The 23,279-nt window shown below is 38.2% G+C and overlaps 1 protein-coding gene across 1 annotated transcript in view; it reads right to left on the reverse strand.

The window, feature by feature from the left end:
• LOC140243614 (vascular endothelial growth factor receptor 1-like) overlaps positions 1 to 23,279 on the reverse strand; it is a 91,542-nt gene that overhangs the window by 38,205 nt on the left and 30,058 nt on the right. Inside the window, exon 2 of the mRNA XM_072323280.1 lies at positions 8,900 to 9,256. Coding sequence (XP_072179381.1) covers positions 8,900 to 9,256 — 357 coding nt within the window. The remainder of the gene's footprint in view (positions 1 to 8,899; positions 9,257 to 23,279) is intronic.

The raw sequence follows: 23,279 nt of genomic DNA on the forward strand, positions 1-23,279 counted from the left end.
CTTAACGTAACACACACACACACTCACACACACACGCTCACACACACACACACACACGCAAGCACACACACACACACACACACACACACACACACAAAGGCAATCGTTTACATCCGTAACCCATGTACGTATGTTCTGAAACAAGGACCATGATTATGTGCTACAAGGACAATATTGACATATACGACGACGAAAAAAGAGAAAGAAACAACACTAAAACAACACTAAAAAGTAAAACTCAGTTAATATTTTGACACCGCGCGACGGAGGTAGTGAAAACAGAAGATAGTTGTAATGGTCGTGTATAATAGGCCTATCATTATTACGTCTACAACAGTAACGAATATTAATATAAAGATGACGTTACTTATACTATCACAATTACCACGACTTCTTTGACTACTTCCACTACTGCCTATACTACTACTACTATTACTACTTCTACTTCTACTACTACTACTACTACTACTGCTACTACTACTACTACTACTACTACTACTACTACTACTACTACTACTACTACTACTATATACAAAATAATGAACCACCATTTTCATTATGATCATAATGAACAGAAGGTTTGAGGTTATCGAACATTGAAGCGACAATATTTTTCTGTGTGGGCGTTCGTGTGTGTGTGTCAGTGTGTGTGGGTGGGTGCGAAGAAAGTGTGTATTATTCCTTCGTAAAGAAGGAATCCAGTCCAAACATAAATAAAACTGATAAAAAGAGTAAAATAATACCAGTTCAACGGTAAAACTTTTGTCAAAATCGGATTTTGAAGTTTCCCTAATTTTTCAGGAAACAGTTCTTGAACAGTCAATATGAATACGAAAATGGCAAAGTGGGCATGTCATATACCCTCACTACTTGCCATACAGTTTTTACATACAATTTTGAAATGTCCAGTTCTTGCATTCAAACGCAATCATGCCCGAGGCTCAAATCCTGGTTATATCCAACTGATCACTATTCTTAAGTTATTCAATCAGGAATAACATCGTGTTTCAGACTTCAATGACAGAAACATTGAATTTGAACAGTGCGAAGAAAGTGTGTATTATTCTGCCTTAAAGGAGAAATCCAGTCCAAATATGAGCAAAACTTCAAAATGACATAACTTCCTTATTTTTCATCAAATTTTAGTCAAATGTTTCATCGTTGAACTCGTAATATTTCATTCATTTTCATCAGACTAACTTATACTTGGACTGGATTTAGTCTTTAATAGACAGGACGATATGAGGGGAGAGAGGATGGAAGACGTGACGTCATCAATACATTTGTTTCTTTTTTTTACAAGATGTTCGACTTAACAGCATGCATTTACATCAGATACCATCTCATGCAAAGGGAATTCATTCCATTTCAAACAAGAGTCTGACGGTGTCATCACATTCTGTCAACAAACTTATAGTATTTCTAAATTGCCATGACATTTTGTCATTGATCGTGAAGAAACATGGCGTGGCGGAGTTTCACTCGTTTTTGTTTGGACAGGGCAGTGAATGATCGACAACTTTGTGTTTCATTTTCTCGTCAAACAATAGTATTATACAGTTTATATAAGATAGGTCATCGCAGGTGTATCGGTAATAACCTGCTATTGATTTGTTGCTGCTTTTATCATAATTGGCATCATTTCAATTTGCACTCGTCACTGCAGTTGCCAATAGTTCATGGCAATCTAAACCTCCCATGTCCTATCCACTATGGAGAAATTGTGCGTTTACTGGACATTGGTTCATAGAAAATATTTGGCCTAATCGAAAGACCGCGTAAACGTTAACAACCGTAATCAGTACTGTTAACTGCGTAAAACAAACGCATAGATCAAGTTGCGCGTCGCTTCTATCCCAGGCGATCCACAACGAAATGTTTTGTTTGAATAAACACGAAAACTCAATTAATTGCAAGGTTTTCGTGAGGTCGCGGCGACAATCTTACTTCTACCTCCATTTATTCTTGGATGTCCTCTAAACAGAGATAAAAGTACAATGCTCTACATGTCAAACACAGCCCCTCCCCTCCCTCCCCCAAACGAAAACAAGAAGAAATGAAATACAACTTTAAACCAAACTATCGAAGAAAGGGTTTACCTATCTTAGTCATGACATTATAGATCTTGTATATTACTAAAGTCATACTTTCGTTCGGTTTTAATACTTTCAAATTGGCTCTTCCCATTTTAAGTCCTTTTGCAGGTCATTGTTCGCGGGAAACTTCATCCGACACCAAAAGTTTCACTTGAATATTCACATAATTCATGCATTTTCAAAAAAAAAAAAAAAAATCATGCAATTACGTGGGTGCAGCACACTGTAAAAAAAAACCTGAGACTTTACAAATAGGGCGTCTTTATTCCTTATTATCCTTACCTTCTAGATCCGTTTCTATATGGGAGTGACCGAACGTGTGAAGAATAGTAAAGGATAAAACAAATAGGGGTCAAAAATGTTCTAGACTGGAGAACACAAACCGACAAACACACACACAAACAAACACACATATTCGAATTCTCTTCCTCCCAGTCATTTCATAAATATGCATATCCTTGTACATATCTAGATCTATATATGCATATATATATATATATATATATATATATATATATATGTATGTTGCAATATTGTTATGACTTAATTGTTATTGCTCTCTCAGAATCAAGAACACTTGAGAAAGAACAAATCGCTCTAAAATTTGTGTGCCGAAATAAACTGTTGGTGATTACAGCATGAACTTGGTTTCAGTTTTATTTTTGATATTACTACACCAACACGGGAACAACTAACTAATTACATACATATATACACACACACGCACACACACACACACACACACACACACACATATATATATATATATATATATATATATATATATATATATATATATTTATATATATTATCTAGTTATCCGTATAGCTCGATCGGTCCATTCACATTCAGCAAATATTCAATAAGTGTGCACACAGAATGACAAACACGGGGACATACTACGCACAACAATGCCAGCTCTCGACGGACCACTCTAATGATTTCTCACAGAGCTATAATCATAAGCGATTTGGCTTTGGTCACGGATCATTTAAAACTTATGGGTACGGTCATCGATATCCCTGGTCCTCATTCTCTGTGCCTTCAAAATGCCAACTGATATCAGCATTATCTTCTTTCAAATTGCCTCATTCTCGAGGAGAAATGAAAACTGTTTTTTGGCTTTCAGGTTCTCTTTAATCTCTTTGCCGCACGTTCATTCCCTCTACACATGCAACGCAGCTTATATGCAACGCCTGTTATATGCCATTGTTATTAACAACAAATTAATGCAGGTCATTAATTTAAGCGACCTTGGAATCATGTTAATTAAGGTTAAAAGCTTTAGATGTAAAGGCCCTGTTACACACAGAGCGTTTGTTACATCCTAACCAATTTCTCTTTTCCCGCTTCCATCCCCACCATTACCCCCCCCCCCCACACACACCTCAACCACCTTCGATGATCATCTCAGAGATTTCAAGGTATATTATTAGTTGAAGTGAGGATTCCGCCTTTAACTTTTTGCGAGATACTTAGAAACCGCTTGTTAAGGGTATGGCAATTTTAACGGGAATTCAAAGTTTATTTGATGACAAGGCAAGTGCCAAATTGTGTCTCGCCCATTTGCGTACAAGGAATTAATATTTTTTATAACTCTCAGAAGTTAATTGACCTGCTTGTGACCTTCGACCTTGTGGTGACCTTCAACACCCCAAGGGACATTTACCATCCAAGTTTGGTCACAAACGGACAAAGGGATCAAAAGTAATGAGGTATAATCGAAATACGCCATAAGAACTTAACATTGGGCCCTAAAAATTTGTTGACCCCTTTTTGTGACCTTTGACCTTGTGATGACCTTTAACTCCCCAAGGGACATCTACCGTCCAAGTATGGTCACAAACGGACATAGGGATCAAAAGTTATGAGCCACAATCAAAATGCGCCCTAAAAACTTAACATTGGGCCCTAAAAGTTTGTTGACCCCTGTATGTACAAACTGTAACCTTTGACCTTGTGACGACCTTCACCTCCCCGAGGGACATCATCCATCAAGTTTGGTCACAAACGGACAAAGGGATCAAAAGTTATGAGCCATAAACGAAATGCGCCCTAAAAACTTAACATTGGGCCCTAAAAGTTCGTTGACCCCTGTCTGTGACCTTTGACCTTGTGGTAACCTTCAACTTCCCAAGAGACATCTACCATCACCCAAGTTTGATTGCCATTGTAACAACATGTGCTGAGTTACGTGTGATAAGAGAGTCTTGCAAGTAAACTTTAACATATGACCTCAAACGACCTTGACCTTATCATGTGACCTCTTACGGCACCATAATATGAAGGTACCCCCAGTGCATCCATCACCCAAGTTTGATTGTCATTGTAGCAACAAGTGTCGAGTTACGTGTGATAAGAGAGTCTTGCAAGTAAACTTTAACGTATGACCTCAAATGACCTTTGACCTTATCCTGTGACCTCCAACGGCACCATAACATGAAGGTACCCCCAGTGCATCTATGACCCAAGTTAGGTTGTAATCCAAGCAATTTATGTGAAGTTATTTGTCAAAATAGAGTCTTGCAGGTAAACTTTAACATAGAAAAGAGAGTCTTGCACATGACCTTTGACATCATCACATGACCTCCAACAACACCATAACATGAAGATACCCCTAGTGCTTCTATCACCCAAGTGTGGCTGCCATTGCTGTAACAGTTGCCAAGTTATGCATCATAAGAGAGTCTTGCAGGTAAACTTTAACATTTGTGACGGACGACGGACGGACGACGGACGATGGACGGACGCCATTTGGATCCCTTAGTCTCGCCTTCACCTCCGGTGGGCGAGACAAAACTCAGTTTTGAAATGAATGAAATATCTAAAAACAAAGTAATACCAAGCAATCCTAATAAAAGGTGGGTCCAGCCTTTTATTAGGATCGCTTTGTTTTGGTTATCTCAGCCATTTCAAAACCAATTTTCATCAAATAAACTTGAATTCCTCTTAGAATTACATACTCTTTCATATTTCGTGAGAGGTTTCCCATCATCTCAACGAAATCATCATTAAAAAGGGTTTGAAACATGAAGCCCCATCTCAACCGAAAATGTATACAATCCCTTTAATTCTTGTTTTCTCATGCGCTGTCGCTTTTATGCGTTACTCATCCGTGACAAAAGTATAAAACATATCACACAGAGGCGGCAAAGTAAATGCTTATTGGAAGATTGAATACGTTATGTATGGCGCGCAAAAGAGTGAAGACATAATAATTTTGTTCCTATTCATATCAACAATTCTTTCGTCGAGTTGATTGAGTACAATTTAAGCTCTTCATCGAGGCAAATACATACTAATTAGTCAGTAATTTGAGTAACTGCCATAATAAAAAAAAATCACGGCTATTACTCAAAACACTGAATAACGGATGTGAAGTACGTTCATAAAGGGCACTTTTTCAATCATTTGCAAACTTACTCGTATTGTTCCGTGAGACGGCATTCATTCTGCCCATAGCACTTCCCATACCATAGATGAATTCAGGGAGATAGTATCTCGCTAAAATTGTATTTTTTTTTTTTTTTTTTGGGGGGGGGGAGGTCTATATGTAATTTTCTCCAGTAGCTGCATCACATTCGAGTTATTACATTATTGGTGGAATCTCAAACTAGTTATAAACACGAATTACACGTATTGCCTCTAACACAGCTTTATTCTTCAGGGCGGAGATAAAACTGCAGAAAGCAAGACTGCAGAATCTAATTAGGCGTTGAAGGATAATTATCTTTCATATCTTTCACAGAGGTTTTTCTATTTTTCCTACGTCTCCTATTATGAAAATGTATTTGACTGCAAGACAGACTGTCAACTATGTTTATTGGAAGTGGTACTTTGAGTGAGTATTTCACATTTTTCTTTCACTTCAAAGATTTCCATACGACCAGGGAGGTGGGACGAAAGATACCTCCCTGCTGATACAACTAATAACAAACCTTATCAGAATGATGCACGTCATATATCCGCGTAGAATAAAGTGAGCGTCAAAAACCGAAACAGGTGTTACATTTCACAGCTTATTTGAAGAGACTGTGACGTAAAACTTCAATCTTTTAAAAGGAAATTCCGTCCTGACATTATGCTGCTTGATATAACAGGATAAAAAATCAGAGAAGTAAATCAGTGAAAATTTTAGAAAAAAATCAACACATTAAAAAAGTAATGTATATTGTAGAAGTTTACAATGGAAAGAAAACTTGGCAACTCTGCTTGATGTAAGTCTTCGGCAGCTCTCTATTCATTTTGTACGCAAAATTTCACCAACTTGAAATGTGAATTTCTGTGCACAAAATAAATGGAGAACTGCTCAAGACTAATACATAAAACAGAGTCATCAATTTGTCTCACTCTCAAAAATTTCTGCTTCATTCCCAACAATTTTCACCAATCTTATCTACTACATTTCTCCGATTTTTCTCATTTCATACTTTAAGCAACATGGTAACGTTTAAAAGGGCAGAGTTTCACTTTGGCGAAACAGACCTCAGCAGTCGACTGATGAGGGCAAAGGGTTTATTCATCTATCATGTGACTGCCTATAACATTTCAACTTCATTCGACACATTTTCCTAGTTGGGCTCACTAGCTGCATGCACAGTCTGCCGTTTTCCACTCCATCTTTGCTAGTCCTATACTTCTGGCGCGTGGGAAGATCAAGGGGAACCATCATGTTTTATTCAGATATTGTGTTACCACGATTCATCATCCGGTACCGCATGGGTATGTATTTATGCTCCTCGGCAATTAATTGGGGGGGGGGGGGGGGAGGGATACGGGGGATGGTGATTATCATCACTGACCTGTAACACCAGCCTTTTATGAGGAAAGATGACATTTCATTGACATGGTAATGGTTCAACAGTAGAAGGACCTACGTATTTACATACATGAGCATCACACACACACACATACGCGACACAACCTGCGCCAAGGGTGTTTCTGTAGGGTGTAAATTACACCCAAATTGCGGGATTTAGGACTATAAATAGTGGGTTGATATGATAGTAATATATATGATTTTGTATAAATGCGCAGCACGATGGAACTAGGGAAAACATTTTCACATACTATATGCCATGTATTTAGAATAATGCGCATTCATTTGATTCCGACCTTTACCGTATGTCCCCCCCCCCAAAAAAAAAAAAAAAAATACAACGGGACCCTGCACAATGATAACTTTAAAAACAGTGAACCAATCCAAATACAGTTTCAGGGTATGAAACCATAACTTATTATCCACGTCTTGTAGAAATCCCCATCCGATTTGCTTCAGTGGTCAAAGAGAAATGAGGAGTTTTGTATAGAGCATGTCAGAAATCCCTTCCCTCTGTTCTGTCCATTGTGTTATTCAATATGCAGTTCCAAGAGAATCAAAGTTGAAAGAATCAGACCCATGACATGGTTTACAACAATCCACATTTCTCTGTGACCACTTAACCAAATTGCATGAGGTTTTCTGCAAAATAATGCTAAGATGTTATATCTTAAAACCTTGAAGTAGATAGTTTCATCCCATTGGGAGTTATCAATGCGAAAATCTGATTGTATTTTTTAGGGGGACATACTATGACAATTGAATTGTTGTCGTTATCCTAAAAACACAAAATGTTTCACTTTACATATTAATTATTTTGACCACAGAGAGATACGGGTAACAATCACAAGCATGCATATTATGCAAATAAGGTGAAGTGACGATGTCACAGTTTTACAAATCTCCCATTAACCTCTGAAACAAAAGCTTTTATTCATACCTTCCTTTGTGACATGAGATCAAACGATAAACACTTGCACTTGAAATGTGGAAGGTACTAATGACTGTATTGTTGGAATGCTATTTACTATAAAATCCATTAAAGAACAAAATGGGCACGGTATATCGCTGTCGGAAATATTCAATATAGGCCCTATTCTAAGTAAGGGTAAATACACTATTTCGGAAAGACTATGGGTCTCCTATAAATATTAAATCCAAAAGTCCGACGGACCATTCTATATCATCAGTCTCCGTCCCTTACAATCATCATCTACACACCACAATCACACGATATTTGATATTACACACAAATTGCCCTTTTTTTTCCAATGTCACAGGTGTAATGTAAAACTTGACATCCCACGAGTTATACTTTCCCAAAGTTTGCAGCACTGAGGGAAAATATTGTCTCGAGGGGAAAATGTAATTAAAAAGGGATTGTCAATTGTTGCGTTACAACGACACATAGTGCAATGCTTGATATAATAGGGAGATTTAGATTTGCGACGCAGGCGTTTCAGACGACGAATGCGTTGACCGTTCTCCTCTCTCCCTGCGTCGTGTTGCAAAGTAGCTTTAGACTACGCTAGAACATGTAGAACGAAACCTACAAAAAGTAAGGCGCCCCCATATGATCAGTGCATCAAGTAGCTCTCTGCATCGTGAAATGAGCGGACGTAAAAACTAGCCAAGACATGCAAGAGCGCGTAGTGAAAACTCAGACGACGGGAGCTTTAAATAGAGAGATTTTGACAAGCTATTTTGCGCATGCGCAGAACATGTCTTTTTTTCCCCCTCTGAACGTCCGTGTGGCAAAAATCTAAATTTCACTACTATATGGCCTACATAAAACAAACAGCATCATCTCGTCATAGCCCCGTATTCAAACAGTCAAATGAAGGAATTACATTACCTGACCTGACGTCATTGCTCGCAATATGACGAGTTGGTATTGCATTATGAACAATTACCGAACATAATTTATATAGACAATTTCATTATAGTGATAATGAGATGGCAACACAATATATTTTATACTCACCTAGAACGGACAGCGTCATGTTTCTACTCGCTACAGCATCACCGTAGCTAACTCGACACGTGTACTTTCCTGCGTAGGACGACGTCGTTTTCGAAATGAACAGCGTGGCCGGGCGAACTATCGCAACCCCTTCCGTGACGTCGGACGGGGTCAACCGTACGGTACCCTGGTGACGGGCGATCTCGACGCCGTCTTTAAACCAGGCGATGATGAGAACAGGTCGAGAGACATCTTGCGCCCCTTCGTCGTGTTCGGAGGCTGTTGTGTAGTTGCATTCGAGTGAGCTGGCACTCCCCTCGTTGATTTCGTATGAGACTTGCGGAGCGGACACCGTCACAATTTGGCATAGACATGGCTCTGTATGGACAGAAAAGGAAGTAAAGAGATAGTATTGTGAACACTATCATTAGAAGAAAACTCGAAGAAGTCAAAGAAAAAGAGAAACATACCCATTGGGCTTAGGATCATTTATGTTTAGAAAAAGTGCGACTCGACAGTTCTCTTTTTTTCTTATGTTCTAATTATGATATTTCCATATTAGAAAAATATGCATATCAACATACACACATTGTACAAACATACAATACAATATACAATGTGTATGGCATAATACAGAATGCACAGTATAGTAATGCGATGATGATCTGCATAATTATTACAGTGCATACCAAACGCAGTTTGGGTGTACAGCCTACATAGTGGAAAATGCCGAGTTGTATAGAATGCATAACACAACATGCATAGTTTTGTCCAAGTAAATATCAAATTGTTACATCAAAAGGGGTGGTTTCTCGAACATCGGGATTCTGCAAATTATACAGGAAACGGAACACTAGGTTTCCGTTTGTAAAGGGGTGGTACATGTAGGGTTTTGGTTGAAGTGCTGATGGGGCTTTGATTTTTTTTTTTGAGAGAGAGATAACAAGAAATTAACAAATATGAGTGTTCAGTTCTAGAGCAATTCAGAGTTTATTAAGGAAAATCGGTCTCAAATGGTTGAAATATCCAAAAACAAAGTGGTCCTAATAAAAAGTTGGACCTACGGTACCCACCTCAACGATAACTTATACAAATTGTACTATAATATACCACCCCTTTAGAGGGATCGTAGAATTTTGGTTGAGACCTAATTTCAGGTTTCTAACTTTTTTTGGTGAGATAATGAGAAACCTCTTATGAAATATGAAAGAGCATGTAATTCTATGGGGAATTCAATGTTTATTTGATAAAAATTGGTTTTGAAATGGCTGAGATATCAAAAAAAAAAAAAGGGTGATTCTAATAAAGTGTGGGACCCACACTTTATTACGATCGCTTTGTTTTACTTTGTTTTTGGATGTTTCAGTCATTCCAAACCCGATTTTCATCACATAAACTTTGAATTCCTTTTCAAATGGTATGCACTGTACTATATCATAAGTGTTTTCTTGGAATCTCGCAAAAAGTTAAAAGCCAATTCTCATCTCCACCAATACTGTACCATCCCTTTAAGGTATACTTTCTTAAAGTTTCTGCTAATGTTGTGTGACATCCTTCCATGTTACTTGAGAACTCTTACACTATACAATAACAACTGAACTTTCACAGACAGCTGACAGAATATCAAGGAGCACACGTGTGTAGGCAAGGTTACTTCCGATCGTGCTTCAAGATGACAACAATGTCATATCGCGTGTATTATATCTCTTTGGTAAAGATATTAGAAGGAAGGATGTCAGTGGTAAAATATCACAAGTACAGGATTTTAGAAAAACAGCAGAATTACTGGAATTGATGTCACTATACCAATAACTATGACGTCTCCCCAACGCCACGCTCAATCGTGCACGTGAACATTTAGGAGTACTTTGATGAACTGGCACTTTACATTTGAATGTTTCCAACTGTTTTATGAGGAGTTGCATAAAAAGAGCACGACGTATTTATGTTTAAACCAAAATGAGATTCAGCGGGTTTTCAAAGGAAAATGAAAACATTTTGTGCGAACGTTCTGTATACCTCTCAATCCTGTCTTCTCAGAGATATAGGCCTATTTTACTGCCTATACCACTCCTCTCCAGCTCTCAGCATTCAACCCTTACCAATCACCACAAAATAAATATAATTTTAGTCATTTTGAAACTGGGATGATTTCACGAGCGTGGAAACCTCAGATGGAACAGCATTATTCTTGTAAAGAAAACAAAGTCACTTTTATGCTGACTAAGTTTTGCAACCGTGCATGCAGGGGATGTTGTGAAAACAACATGTAATACAACATTATAAGTATCGTGTTGTGTAAAAGGGAGTCGATTTCTATACATACGACATGATACTCAAGAACAATCATTCCCTGTCGAACTTACAAATATAAAAAGAGTTAGCGTGAATACCGTCGTAAAATGAATGTCGTCATTGTCATCACTTTCACCGTTATCATTATTTTTATTAATATCAGAATATAATAGTAAAGTCGTATATTTTCATTTCATGGTTATTGTTATCATTATTATCATTTAATATTGTTATAGTTGCAGTGGCATTTTGCAGTATTATCATTATCAATTACCATTGTACTATCTTTGTCGCGTAAGTAATGCTGAGTGAAGACAATATTCATACTCTTTACACTCCTCTACCCATGCAAAAGTGTCAACTATTTTCCTTCTCATTTTTTTTTTTGCTAGCATTTGCGTTGTAAATTCTGTCAAGCATGCAAAATCAGAACGAAAAATAAGAATGAGGAATAATTATCACGCTGGAAAATAGGCCTATGTATATATGTATGCATATATATATATATATATATATATATATATATATGGCTCGTCTCCTCATTGTAAACAGCGCTCTCCCATATAGGGCCGTGCAGTCATTATCAGAATTATACCAGGGCATTGTCGGCTACTGATTTATACACCTGGGTCGAGAGGGATAATTCGGGCTTGATATGATGTCAGAGGACAACCTCACGGGGCAGGATTCAAACACGAAGTTTGTTTTTAAATCCAGAGCCCTATACACAAAGGCCAGGATGGTGAGAGTCATTATCCCACTTCCCTGAGATGCCCCCAGCGGCGACGACATACCAACGATCGACAGTTTCCTATTTTGACCCGCTATCATCAGGAGAATGGATTGTGCGTGGACATGATTGAAACTTTTCATCTAGGAAGAGAAAGCAAAAAATTTTCGTTTCATCTGCCTGTGCATCCCCAGGATCATCATTCCTATTACCACCGCCCCGCCGAAGATGGCTTACATGTACGTAGAAGAGCAGCACGACTGTCAACCACACAAATATTTCACCATCATGGAAACGAGACGGACCTGACAAGGCTAATCTCCCTCCATGCGATTCACTCAAATCCGATCCGCTCCAGAGGAGTCATCTAGAATTTCATACTGTATAGGGTTTAAAGGACAAGTCCACTTTAATATACATGTGGATTGAGTGAATGCAGCCATATTATTAGTAGAACACATCGTTGAAAGTTTTGGGGAAAATCGGACATTCAATGCAAAAGTTATGCATTTTTAAAATTTTAATGTTGGACGAGGAGACTACAAGAGGTTATGACGCCATATGTGGACAACAATAAAAAGAAAATATAAAGGGAATTCCACAACAATTCACTTTCATCTCATTTTTATAGCATAATGAAAGAGCATTTGACTTACCGCCTTCAGAAAGCAGGGGGAATAATTGCTACCCCTAACAAATGTCAGTATTAAGATAATGGAATGTATAATTTTCATGAAAAATGAATTTTTGTGGAATTCCCCTTACATTTTCTTTATATTGCTGTCCACATATGACGTCATAACCTCCAGTAGTCTCCTCATCCAGCGATTCCAACACCAGAACTTTCCTTTAAAGGGAATCCCGGATGCTCTCTGATCTGATTCTCCCATGATCTAAACTATATGTCTCTATACTACACCCTCACCACCGTTCCCTTGCATGTACACATACAATGTACATGCACACAAGCCGTTCGTATATAGCAGGGAGGTGGAAGAAGCTCTTTCTTCCACCTCCCTGTATATAGTGACTGACTGCCCGTTGCCAGCTGAACAATAATGTCTCGAATTACCGTAATGTGACGTCACCTTAAGAAGGTGATGTCACATCACGGCAGAGAGAGATTCAGGTGTGATACCATGCCAAGATGGGTAAAGCCAATTAAAGACAAAAAGAAACAACAAAAATACACATATTCATTCACTGAAGGCGGAATTACTATTAAAACATTGCAAATTCATAATCTATGCTAAGAATTTGCCCAAAGCTCCTAATACTTTTGGGGTATTCAAGTTCCTCTTTATTGTTGTGGTGAATCTTTTCAAGACCACCCAGTTGTCCCCAGATTGTGTCCATGGAGTTCAATTATGATCTGGGTTGCACAAGCCCAACCGTAGCAACATTAACTCAGACTACATGTATATGCCAGGAAATAAGCAGAAACAAAAAGTCGCAGATATTCTAATTCAAACTGAAGAGCATGTTTCATTTTGTGTGTGGGTGTGTGTGTGTGCGTGTGTGTGTGTGTGTGTGTGTGTGACATTGAGAAAAAAAAAATAGTTTAATCACTTTCAACTTGGAAAGCCTCTTCAATTATCATCGGTAATACGCGTTGGAATTATGGACTTATCTAGAGGCAGCACATGACATCCGGAGTGTTCAGGATGAGCTCAAGTGAATGGAAAAAGGGAGAGGATAACGAAAAAGGGATGTCTGTTCTTCACATTAAATTAACTCGATCAGCTTACAACCAAGTCCGTTAATGCATGTACCCTTGAGAACACAACATGAAGGACATTGACAGAACGTGATAGACAATTACTATTATGCAAGTCTTCCACAATAATCATAATAGAGGTGATAGGCTGACATTTATCTTCTTATCTTCCGTCCAAATTAATTTCCTCCAGAGGCTAATGTTACAGTCAATGCTGGAGCAGGGAGGTGGTCTCTCTTCCACCTCCCTGGCTGGAGTAAAGAATAAGTTTTCTGTAAAGGCACGAGCGTGCTGTTTCCGTCACGCCGTTTGATCGTTTCATGCAAGACGCACCCGCACTGTACTCGACCTATCCATTACAAATTGGTTTTGATACAACTGTTCCATTAAAGGAATGGAACAGTTTTGGTAGAGATGGGACTTCAGATTTCCATTTTTTTTTTCTTTTTTGTGATAATGAGAAACATCTTACAAAATATGTTAGAGCGCATAATTCTAAGAGGAATTAATGCATAATATTATTTGATGAAAATCGGTTTTGAAAAGGCCGAGATGTCCAAAACGATCCTAATAAAAGGTGTGACCCACTTTTTATTAGGATATCGTTTTACTTTGTTTTTGGATATTTCAGCTATTTTAAAACCGATTTTTATCAAATAAACTTTGTGGTTATTAATTATCTCGCACAAAGTTAAAAGCTGAATCTTCATCTCAATCAAAAATACATTGTATAACAATAATAAAAAAACACCCCTTTAAGGTATAGTGTTACTACCAGCAAGACGACAATGAAAAATGCTGAAGGAGAAAACACGGACCAAGAGAAAGTTGGTAGTTATCAGCTATACAATGTGAAAACAGGCAACATAAGAAGTAAATATAAAGGTGATGGTTGTGAGCATGATGATCAAGTAGGCCTATATAGTACTACTGAAAAAGAATAATTACAATAAAAATTTAAAATGATAACGACAATGAATGTTAATCAAATTATAGTTATAATTATTATAACAATGATGGTAATATCGACAGCAGTAACTTAATAACGACAATAACGATAATAATAATAATTTACTATTATTATCATTATCATTTTTATTATTATCATTATTATTATTATAATCATCATCATCATTATTATTCATTATCATAAGATGAAAATGATAATAAAGATGATACATTTAAGACATTTCTTCCCTCTAGGAAGCCGCAGCCAATATCCTTATCGGAAGGAGAAGAGCCAAGCGAGTCTTTAAAATACGGGATGGCATGAATCCAAATTTAACATAAATTATACAAAGATAGGGCGGAAATTCAGTAAACCTTGCGAGAGGAGGTTAGAATCCTTAAAAGCGCGGTAACGCCACATTTAGCGAAAAGTCATTGGCGATGGCTGACTAGATAATGCCCTGAAAGATTCATGAGTTCAACTCCATTTATGCAGTTAGAAAATGCATGTCTGTCTCGCCAGTCATTAATGCATTTTACTTGTCTATAGAGGCATTCTGTACAAAGAGGAATGTGTACACAATGGACCGTTCAGCCTAAGTAGAGACTTGTCTGGAAAAAAAAAAGAAAGTGAATCTTAGGTCACGTGCTTCTCCGGATGGACGTTTCTACTACTCTCCCAACTCACTTCCGGACTTCCGGACGTTCTGTGCGTGCCGGTCGGGAAGCAGCTAGTATATATCCATGGTAGGTGTATATAGCAACCGAAGAACAAATGAATGTACCCATGAAAAGTACACTGTATAATATGTCTATTACACACACACCCTCAATAAGTAATTCTTTCGGTATTATCATTTTTACGCTATCTCCTTCTCCACCTCTTCCGTTGCTTCTCCTTCCGCCTTTCCTCTTCCAAGAATCCAATCTCTTTGCCTGCTTTCGTTTGTGATTCCCTCGAGAAATTGGCCCGTGAGTTTAGGAGGCCTCACTCCGTAACGTGACATGACAAAATGGGTCAGGTGCATTTGCTGCTTGTTATTCATTTCTGTTTAAAGGCTTTCGGAAATATTATCAAAAGCCGTCGGACCGGTAGGTCAATTTAGCGGGCGGATGACCAGAAATAAAACGCCGTTGCGCAAGTTATGTCAAAGTTTGGGGATGTACTTGAATTTAATATGGTGGACAACAAGATTGGTAAAAGGATAGCGCGAATAGAACGTTCTGCAGCTGCAAGAAAACTGACCGGAAGTTGAGTCGGACACCGCGACGCCGGCTTCTGTTATCAATCTGGCCCAATCGAAGGAAAGAGGTGTGAAATATCCGTTTCTACAGAAATCAACACATCGAACAAACGCATCGATACTTCATTCAATCAATACTGATCGAACAATCGATCTATGGATGACACCATACTGCAATCAGGATCAAAGATCTTGCCATTTGTGCGTTATATGAAATCTCACACAAAATCACATCAATGCTACAAGTATGTAAAATGCGATGGATATAGCAACCAGAAATGGAAGCCGAGTCATTGTTTTGTCTCGCTTTGCTTTTGTTCCCCCTTTATCATTGTGCTCTTGGTGATAGAGTACAGTGTTACTCCGCACATTAATGTGGAAAAGCGCCCAATAAATGTATTGTAATATCAGTAATACTATTATTCTGTCTCGCCGGAACCCTTTTGACCATTTCTTCTCATAGTTACGGTTTGTATAAAGATTGAAGAGTTTGTTTGCAAAAACCGATAAGTCCATATTTGCCAAATGGAGATATTTGCGATTAAAGGTCAAGAAAAATAAAGAGAATAATAAGAAAACTTTTGCTTCTTTTGACCATAACTTCAAAAATGTACCTTTATATGTAGTTACCAATACATCATTTAAAAGGTATTACTTTGTACTTTATGACAGAGACCGTACTTCAAAATCTGCAAAAATGGACTTATCGGTTTTTGCAAACAAACTCTTCGATTGCTAGACTTAGCAAACAGCAACAAACAGAAAAGTATATCAGACATCAAGAACAGAAATAGCTTAAGATTCAACAACGGTAGCAACGAAATCGAATGCGGACGCAACAACGCTATATACAGGGTATAACTTCATTGTGATAACGATTTCTTTTACAAGTACCGAAAACTGATGAATTCAAGGAAAAGGCGTATATCATTGATCCCTTCCAGTCATTCCAAACAGTTCAGTTGCTCTTCCTTCTTCTTTTTCTTCCCCTTTCTTTCTAATCTGTTCTTGCTCGTTTCATCGTGATTATTTTGATTGCACAGGACTTTGTGAGGATGATTACACCAGCTGACTCCGAAAGATTGGCTGTTTAGCAACTCTGTATTTTTATACTGACAATCGTGGAAATAAAATCCAAACCTGCTTCTAACATCATTATTTTTATCTCCAGAATGACCACGTAAATGAATGCGCTTTCGGTTTCCCTAAACTTCAATCTGTTTCGCTTTCCCTTTATTATTTTTTGTTTTGTTGTTGAAACGTTTACGCTGAACGTGCGGAAGATGATTAAAGGGATCGTATAGTTTTGATTTAGACCTCCACAGTTGTAACTTTAGGTTTCTAACATTTTTGATAAAATAATGAGAAACCTAATATGAAATAATATTTTTTTTTAATAAAATAATGAGAAACCTAATATGAAATATGAAAGACCATGTAATTCCAAGGGGATTTCAATGTTTGTTTGATGAAAATTGGCTTTGAAATGGCTGAGATACCCAAAACAGAGCAATCTTAATAAAAGGTGGGACCTATACCTTTTATTACAACCGCTTTGTTTTACTTTGTTTTTGGATATCTCAGCCATTCCAAACCCGATTTTCATCAAACAAACACTGTCTTCCCCTTGGAATTACATGCCCTTTCATACCGTAGGTTTTTTGTTTGTTTGTTTTTTTGGCTCGTTTTTTTTTTTTTTTTTTTACTTTTAATTTCTCTTAGAATGGTATGGTATACTCTGTGTTATCAATTCACAAGTGGTTTCTTGTTATCTCGTAAAAAGTAAAATCCCAATCCTCATCTCCACCAATACTTGACCATTCCTTTAAACTGTTGGCTTTTTAGACTGTTTACGCTTTGGGTACTTTTTCTTTCTCACTTTCTTACAAACCGCCTTGAGTCGTAACATTAACGAGAGTATCAGACTTGCTGTAAAAAAAAAAAACAACAACAAAACAAAAACAAAAAAAACACCAAAAAAAAAAACCACCCCAAACCAACAACATAATATAGTTGTGTGGTCTCTTGGATTCATCGCGTCCGCATGCCTTATACAGGAAATCCCATTTCATTGATGGCCATCTCATAGCTCTATGATAATTATAAGCGTATCAAATGACACACCAATTTTAATAATGGCAATGACATCAAACAGATCGAGGTCAATGATCATGATGATGAGAGTTTGGAACCCAAGACGTGAGTATACGAATCAACACGAAATGTTCTTAACATTTGGCTTGATGACAACAAGACTTCAATACAGATATTGCAGACCTCGTAAACCCACTTCGTGCGTCAAAGTCACGTTTTCAATAGGCTGCCCTTAGAGTTTCATTCAAGAACAAAAGTCAGTCGCGAGGGAAGAAGGCGGTATTCCAGCCGTCTAGTGTACCTCCCTACAGTGCCTTAGCGAGGACTTCTGTCGCCGCTTAGAACACATGGATCACCATTTCAGAACGGACCAGAGGGAGATAAGCTGATGAAGAGAGTGTGGAGAGTGTATACGAAGAGGCCAAGTAACCATGGTAACATGGAGAACTACATCTACATGGCAGCTTCTCTAGAGACATATTGATGAAGTGTGCATGCAAAGCAATCGATTTCGTCATCTTGTTCTGTCTACATTCTGTGTAGCAAGCGGACATTACGACTGATCATTCAACAGACGTCCCGTCCTTTATTATACATATGCGTATTATTATTATCATAAGTGCCGTCGTTTTAAGTTAATGAATGCGGAGGATAACTAACAAAAGACAAACAAACAACCAAAGTAAAAAACAAAACAAAACATACAAACAAATGGAACAACAGTCAAAGTGTGATTCAATGAGACAAAAGGTTGGTTTGTAATTGTAATTTGTCTCGTCTCAGGAAACTGTACAGTACAATTCGTAAAAACCTATTTTAGGCGAATCAAATAATGCAAGTTAAAGGGATGGTATATTATTGTTTGGGATGGGGCTTCAGGTTTTCAACTGTTTTTTGAATTAATGAGAAACCTCTTATGAAATATATAAAAGCATACAATTTTAAGACGTATTCAAAGTTTATTTGATGAAAATCGGTTTGAAATGACCGAAATAATTTATACAGAAACAATTGGAGGTCCACCCACCTTCCGTATTCGGATCCGGCTTTGTTTTACTCTGTTTGCGGATATCTCAGCCATTTCACAAGCGATTTTCATCAAATAAACTTTAAGCATCTCTTAGAATTGTAAGCTCTTTAACATTCTATAAGTGGTTAGTAATTATCTCGTAAAATGTTGAAATCTTAATTCCCCGTCTCAACCAAAACTAAACCATTCCTACCCGTTCAATACGGGAACCTGGTGGCCTGTATATTAAGTCTATGTAATGGGGATTTCAGAATTCAGTATAGAACGGGTTAAAAAAAGGAACTCCCTCTGAGAATCATCACAATACGAAGCTGGATATTTCAATTGACTTCCGGACGTTTACTTTGGAGAGATACCCTATCGTAATACCACGTTAGAGAGCATTTCCCGCCCATTCTTGATTACTGATTAAGGACCCATTAAAAAACTGCCATCTCTATTCTCATTCTATTCAACATGCAACAATCATTATTATCAGCGACCCTTAATCGGGGGCTCTAAGTCAATCAGCGCTGTCATTCCCCGAGAATGTAACTGTCTCAGGTCAAACGACATTGACATAATGATGAGATTAGTAGGATGACGAAAGGCAGTATGCTTCTCTAGATTTCTCATTATAACGATACCCACGTCTACATTATAATTATTGTACGTCTAGAGTCGGAAATTAATGATCCAGGAAATGAAAATCGCATGTTACCAGGTATGTACATACAATCGAATGCTCATGGTCACACGCGATGCTTTCCCCAAATCCCTTACCCCATAATTATTTTGTCTTTCACTATACGCTTATTACGGCAATCATTAGAGAGAGAAAGGGGGGGGGGGGGGGGAGGGGAGCGGGTGATCCAGGGCCGAGACAGCGATATTCTGAGTTGAAAACTACAACCTTTAGGAGGGTACCTCTACTGATCTCGGCTATAGCTAGAGCAATCGTGACATCATCTCTCACACTCATGGGGAGTATCCCGTCGCCCTTGCAGCCTTGCACAAAAAAACGTTCTTTATCGCAGCAGAACTCAGTCCGATTATCTCCTATATGGTGCAAGTATTAAAACGCGGAACACAGTATGAGTCCAACCATCATAATTTTGCTAAAATATAAATTTCCTTTACAATATTCATGTATTACATTTTGCCATATAAAAGCTTATGTACGTATAAATGGGGTCATGCCACGAGACCGACACCCACGATTCATACAGCCCACGAGTTCGACATTGCAAACAGGTCCATGAGTCATACAGCTCACAAGTCATACAGCCCATGAGTTCGACACTACAGGCAAACAAAGCCCAAGATTTCGACACAGGTTAAAACAGCCCACGAGTTCGACAGATACAACACGGTCTCGTGGGCCTTGTTTGCTTAGTGTCGAACTCATGAGCTGTATGACTCGTGGGCTGTAAGACTCGTGGGTGCCGGTCTCGTGACGTGCACCCGTATAAATTCCCTGCTTTTGAAGTAAACAGTCATGTACCCTTGATTGAGCGCGTTATATTCATTGCAAAGCAGGATGACATCATGGTGAGATGCGAGCAGATTTTGTAGGAGTGTAATGCGATGAAGGATGTGTGGATCGAGAGAGAGAGACATAGATGGGACTTCAGTGAGACAGGGAGGTGACTGGTGAGATAGAGAGTTATGTCCACGGTGATGTGAAAGAGTCAGGACAGGTTAACCATTTATTACCACGCAACTCTATTATCCTGCGTAGGATCTCATTGGTATCTATAGTCTGAAGAAGCGATCCTCACAGGCTTATGAGATGGAAGGCATATTACATATGGTTGGAGAGGAGGAAGGCATGGTAAATGGTTCATTGTCACTTGGTCTAATATCAGATGATCTACTATCTTGTTCGTCTAACACCACTACGGCTAAACTTATTTGGTCTACGATACTTTCGTCTAATGCCCGTTTGGTCTAATCCTCATCTTTAACTAATGCACAGTTTGGCTAATTATCGCTTTGTCTAATCACCAGATGGTCTCATTGCAAATGTCTTTTTTGATCTTTTCCCATTTTGTCTATACTAAACTGTGGGTAATAGACGAAATGGGAATATTAAACCCATCTGGAAGTATAGACCAACTACTAGTAATGAGGCTCAGTAGCAATTGAACTAAATGGTCATTAGACGAACTGGTTGTAGACGACACAGGATAAGACCATACGGGTTGAGACTAAAATGGCTATTAGACGAAGTGGGAGTGGACCAAGTGATAGATCAACGAGAAAGACAGTGAATAAACGTTACGTATAAGAAGGGGAAGGGATGAGACCAGAAGGCAAAAGAAGAGAATACGTGAGATTGAGATGGTAGGAGGAAAGAGAAATTAAAGAAGGAGGAACAAGAAGAGGATCGAATCGAAAGGAACTCCAGAGGCAGGGCAAGTGGAGCTGATATAATAGTAAGCCACTGGCTTTCTCTGGTATCCCGATGCCCGCTTCCAATTTTCTCAGTAATCACGCTTTCACGAGGCGCGTTGATAATGAAAGAAACAAGTCACGTATCACAAGGGACAGCTCCACATCTTAATATTTGATAGCACAATAACTGTCAGCGTCACAGTAAAGTCATGGTGTATGTGTAAACGAGTGCGTAAATGATATATGGGCATAAGACATCGTTTGAGCTATAACAACTCGGGAGCCCCCAATGAGTAGTTTGAATGCAAACTGAAGAAGAGACCAATTCGAGAAAAATATTTATACTGCAAGAAAGCAAGTAGAAGAGGGGCAACAGAGTCATGAATTTGAAACGAGTACATTGTGTTCCCTTTGTGACGTACATTTCTTTTTTTTTTTTGGCAATACATGTAGGTTTATTGACTGTCACCTCGCTGAATCTACAGTATATTATCATAAAATATCTCGCAGCCCTATTTCATAGTCTTACAATAATTAGTATTTCATATTTAATTTTTTCAATATTACTTAATTTCATTTTCAGTTTATATCGGCAACTTTTTCGAGAAACAATAAAGAAAAAGAAAATATAACAGTACAAAGATGTAATAAAGTAAGTTTTTCTGAGGAAAAAAATGAATATGACCAAATAAAAAGTCAATTAATCATTTAGATGCATAGCGTGTTTGCATTCTCTCCTTCATCACATAGCGAAAACGCTTGCAGGTGCGCGTCACAATAAACACACATTGTCAGTGTAATTATGCTTGATATGATGACTACACTATCCTCACAATGAAACGACTAAAAGCTGGGGCCGTATTTTGAGAGCTAATTAAGTGTCTGATTAGCACTTAATTACCGAATTGGTATTCTGAGAGCATGATTAAGTAGGGGGTATATTAACTACCATAGCAACAAGCGTTTTGGCGGGAAGGACCTACGCGTTTGCGCGTATCAATGCGCGTGCACCTCTGAGAGGACTTAATCACAGAGTTAATTACGAATCGGTATTCTGAGGGTGTAATTAAGTATGAAAGTTAATGGAAAACTTAATGATACCAAAGAGTGTCATTAACTACTCCGATATCACGCATTACATCGTGTTTTCTCGGCCACAACGATGCTTACCGTCTTCGGTAACCGAGGAGCGGTTGAATCTTGTTATCATGGTATCCGTAGAATTCAGAGAAAAAAAGAAATATATGTAGTCGATCTTCGAGGAATTTTGTCATTTTATGTGAGCAAAGAGGTTGAGATCTTCGCGTGCGTAGGTGAGGGTTTGTAACAAAGAGATTAATCTCTTTGGTTTGTAATCAAATACCGGAGTGTGCGCACGGAGCTCTTGGCTTGTGATTACAGGGAGCGCGCATTGAGGGCATATTGCGCGTGTAATCATCATTTTGGCTTCTAACAACGCGTCTGATTGGATGGAATAACAATTAGATGGGAGGGACCTAAGATAATTACAGGGGACTTAATCATACCTTAATTACGTCCTCAGAATACCGATTTTGCCCATGATTAAGGGCCTATTAACTTCACGACTTAATCACGAAGTTAATTACAGACTTAATTACGACCTCAGAATACCACCCCTGGTATCTAAATTGTTTTGCTTTCGGATCTATTTTGTTGTTGTTGTTGAGAAAACAATAACAAATCTATATCCTATCTTTCATACTTCGAATTCCTGTTCCATTTCACAACATGCTGTGCAGATGAACACCACACGTACAAATAAATCTGGAATATATAACAAGGAATGCATATAACAATACCGTTGCAAATAAGAGCGTAACTACTACTGTATCCCTGCATCAGGCGCAAACAAAGAAAATACAATGTGATGAATTCAGTTTAAAAGGTATATTACAAATACGTTGAGGTAGCACAGGACGGAGTTCGACAGAACTTCGTATTATTAT

This window comes from Diadema setosum, chromosome 20 (assembly GCF_964275005.1).
Source record: "Diadema setosum chromosome 20, eeDiaSeto1, whole genome shotgun sequence".
In the NCBI taxonomy this organism is placed as follows: Eukaryota; Metazoa; Echinodermata; class Echinoidea; order Diadematoida; family Diadematidae; genus Diadema; species Diadema setosum.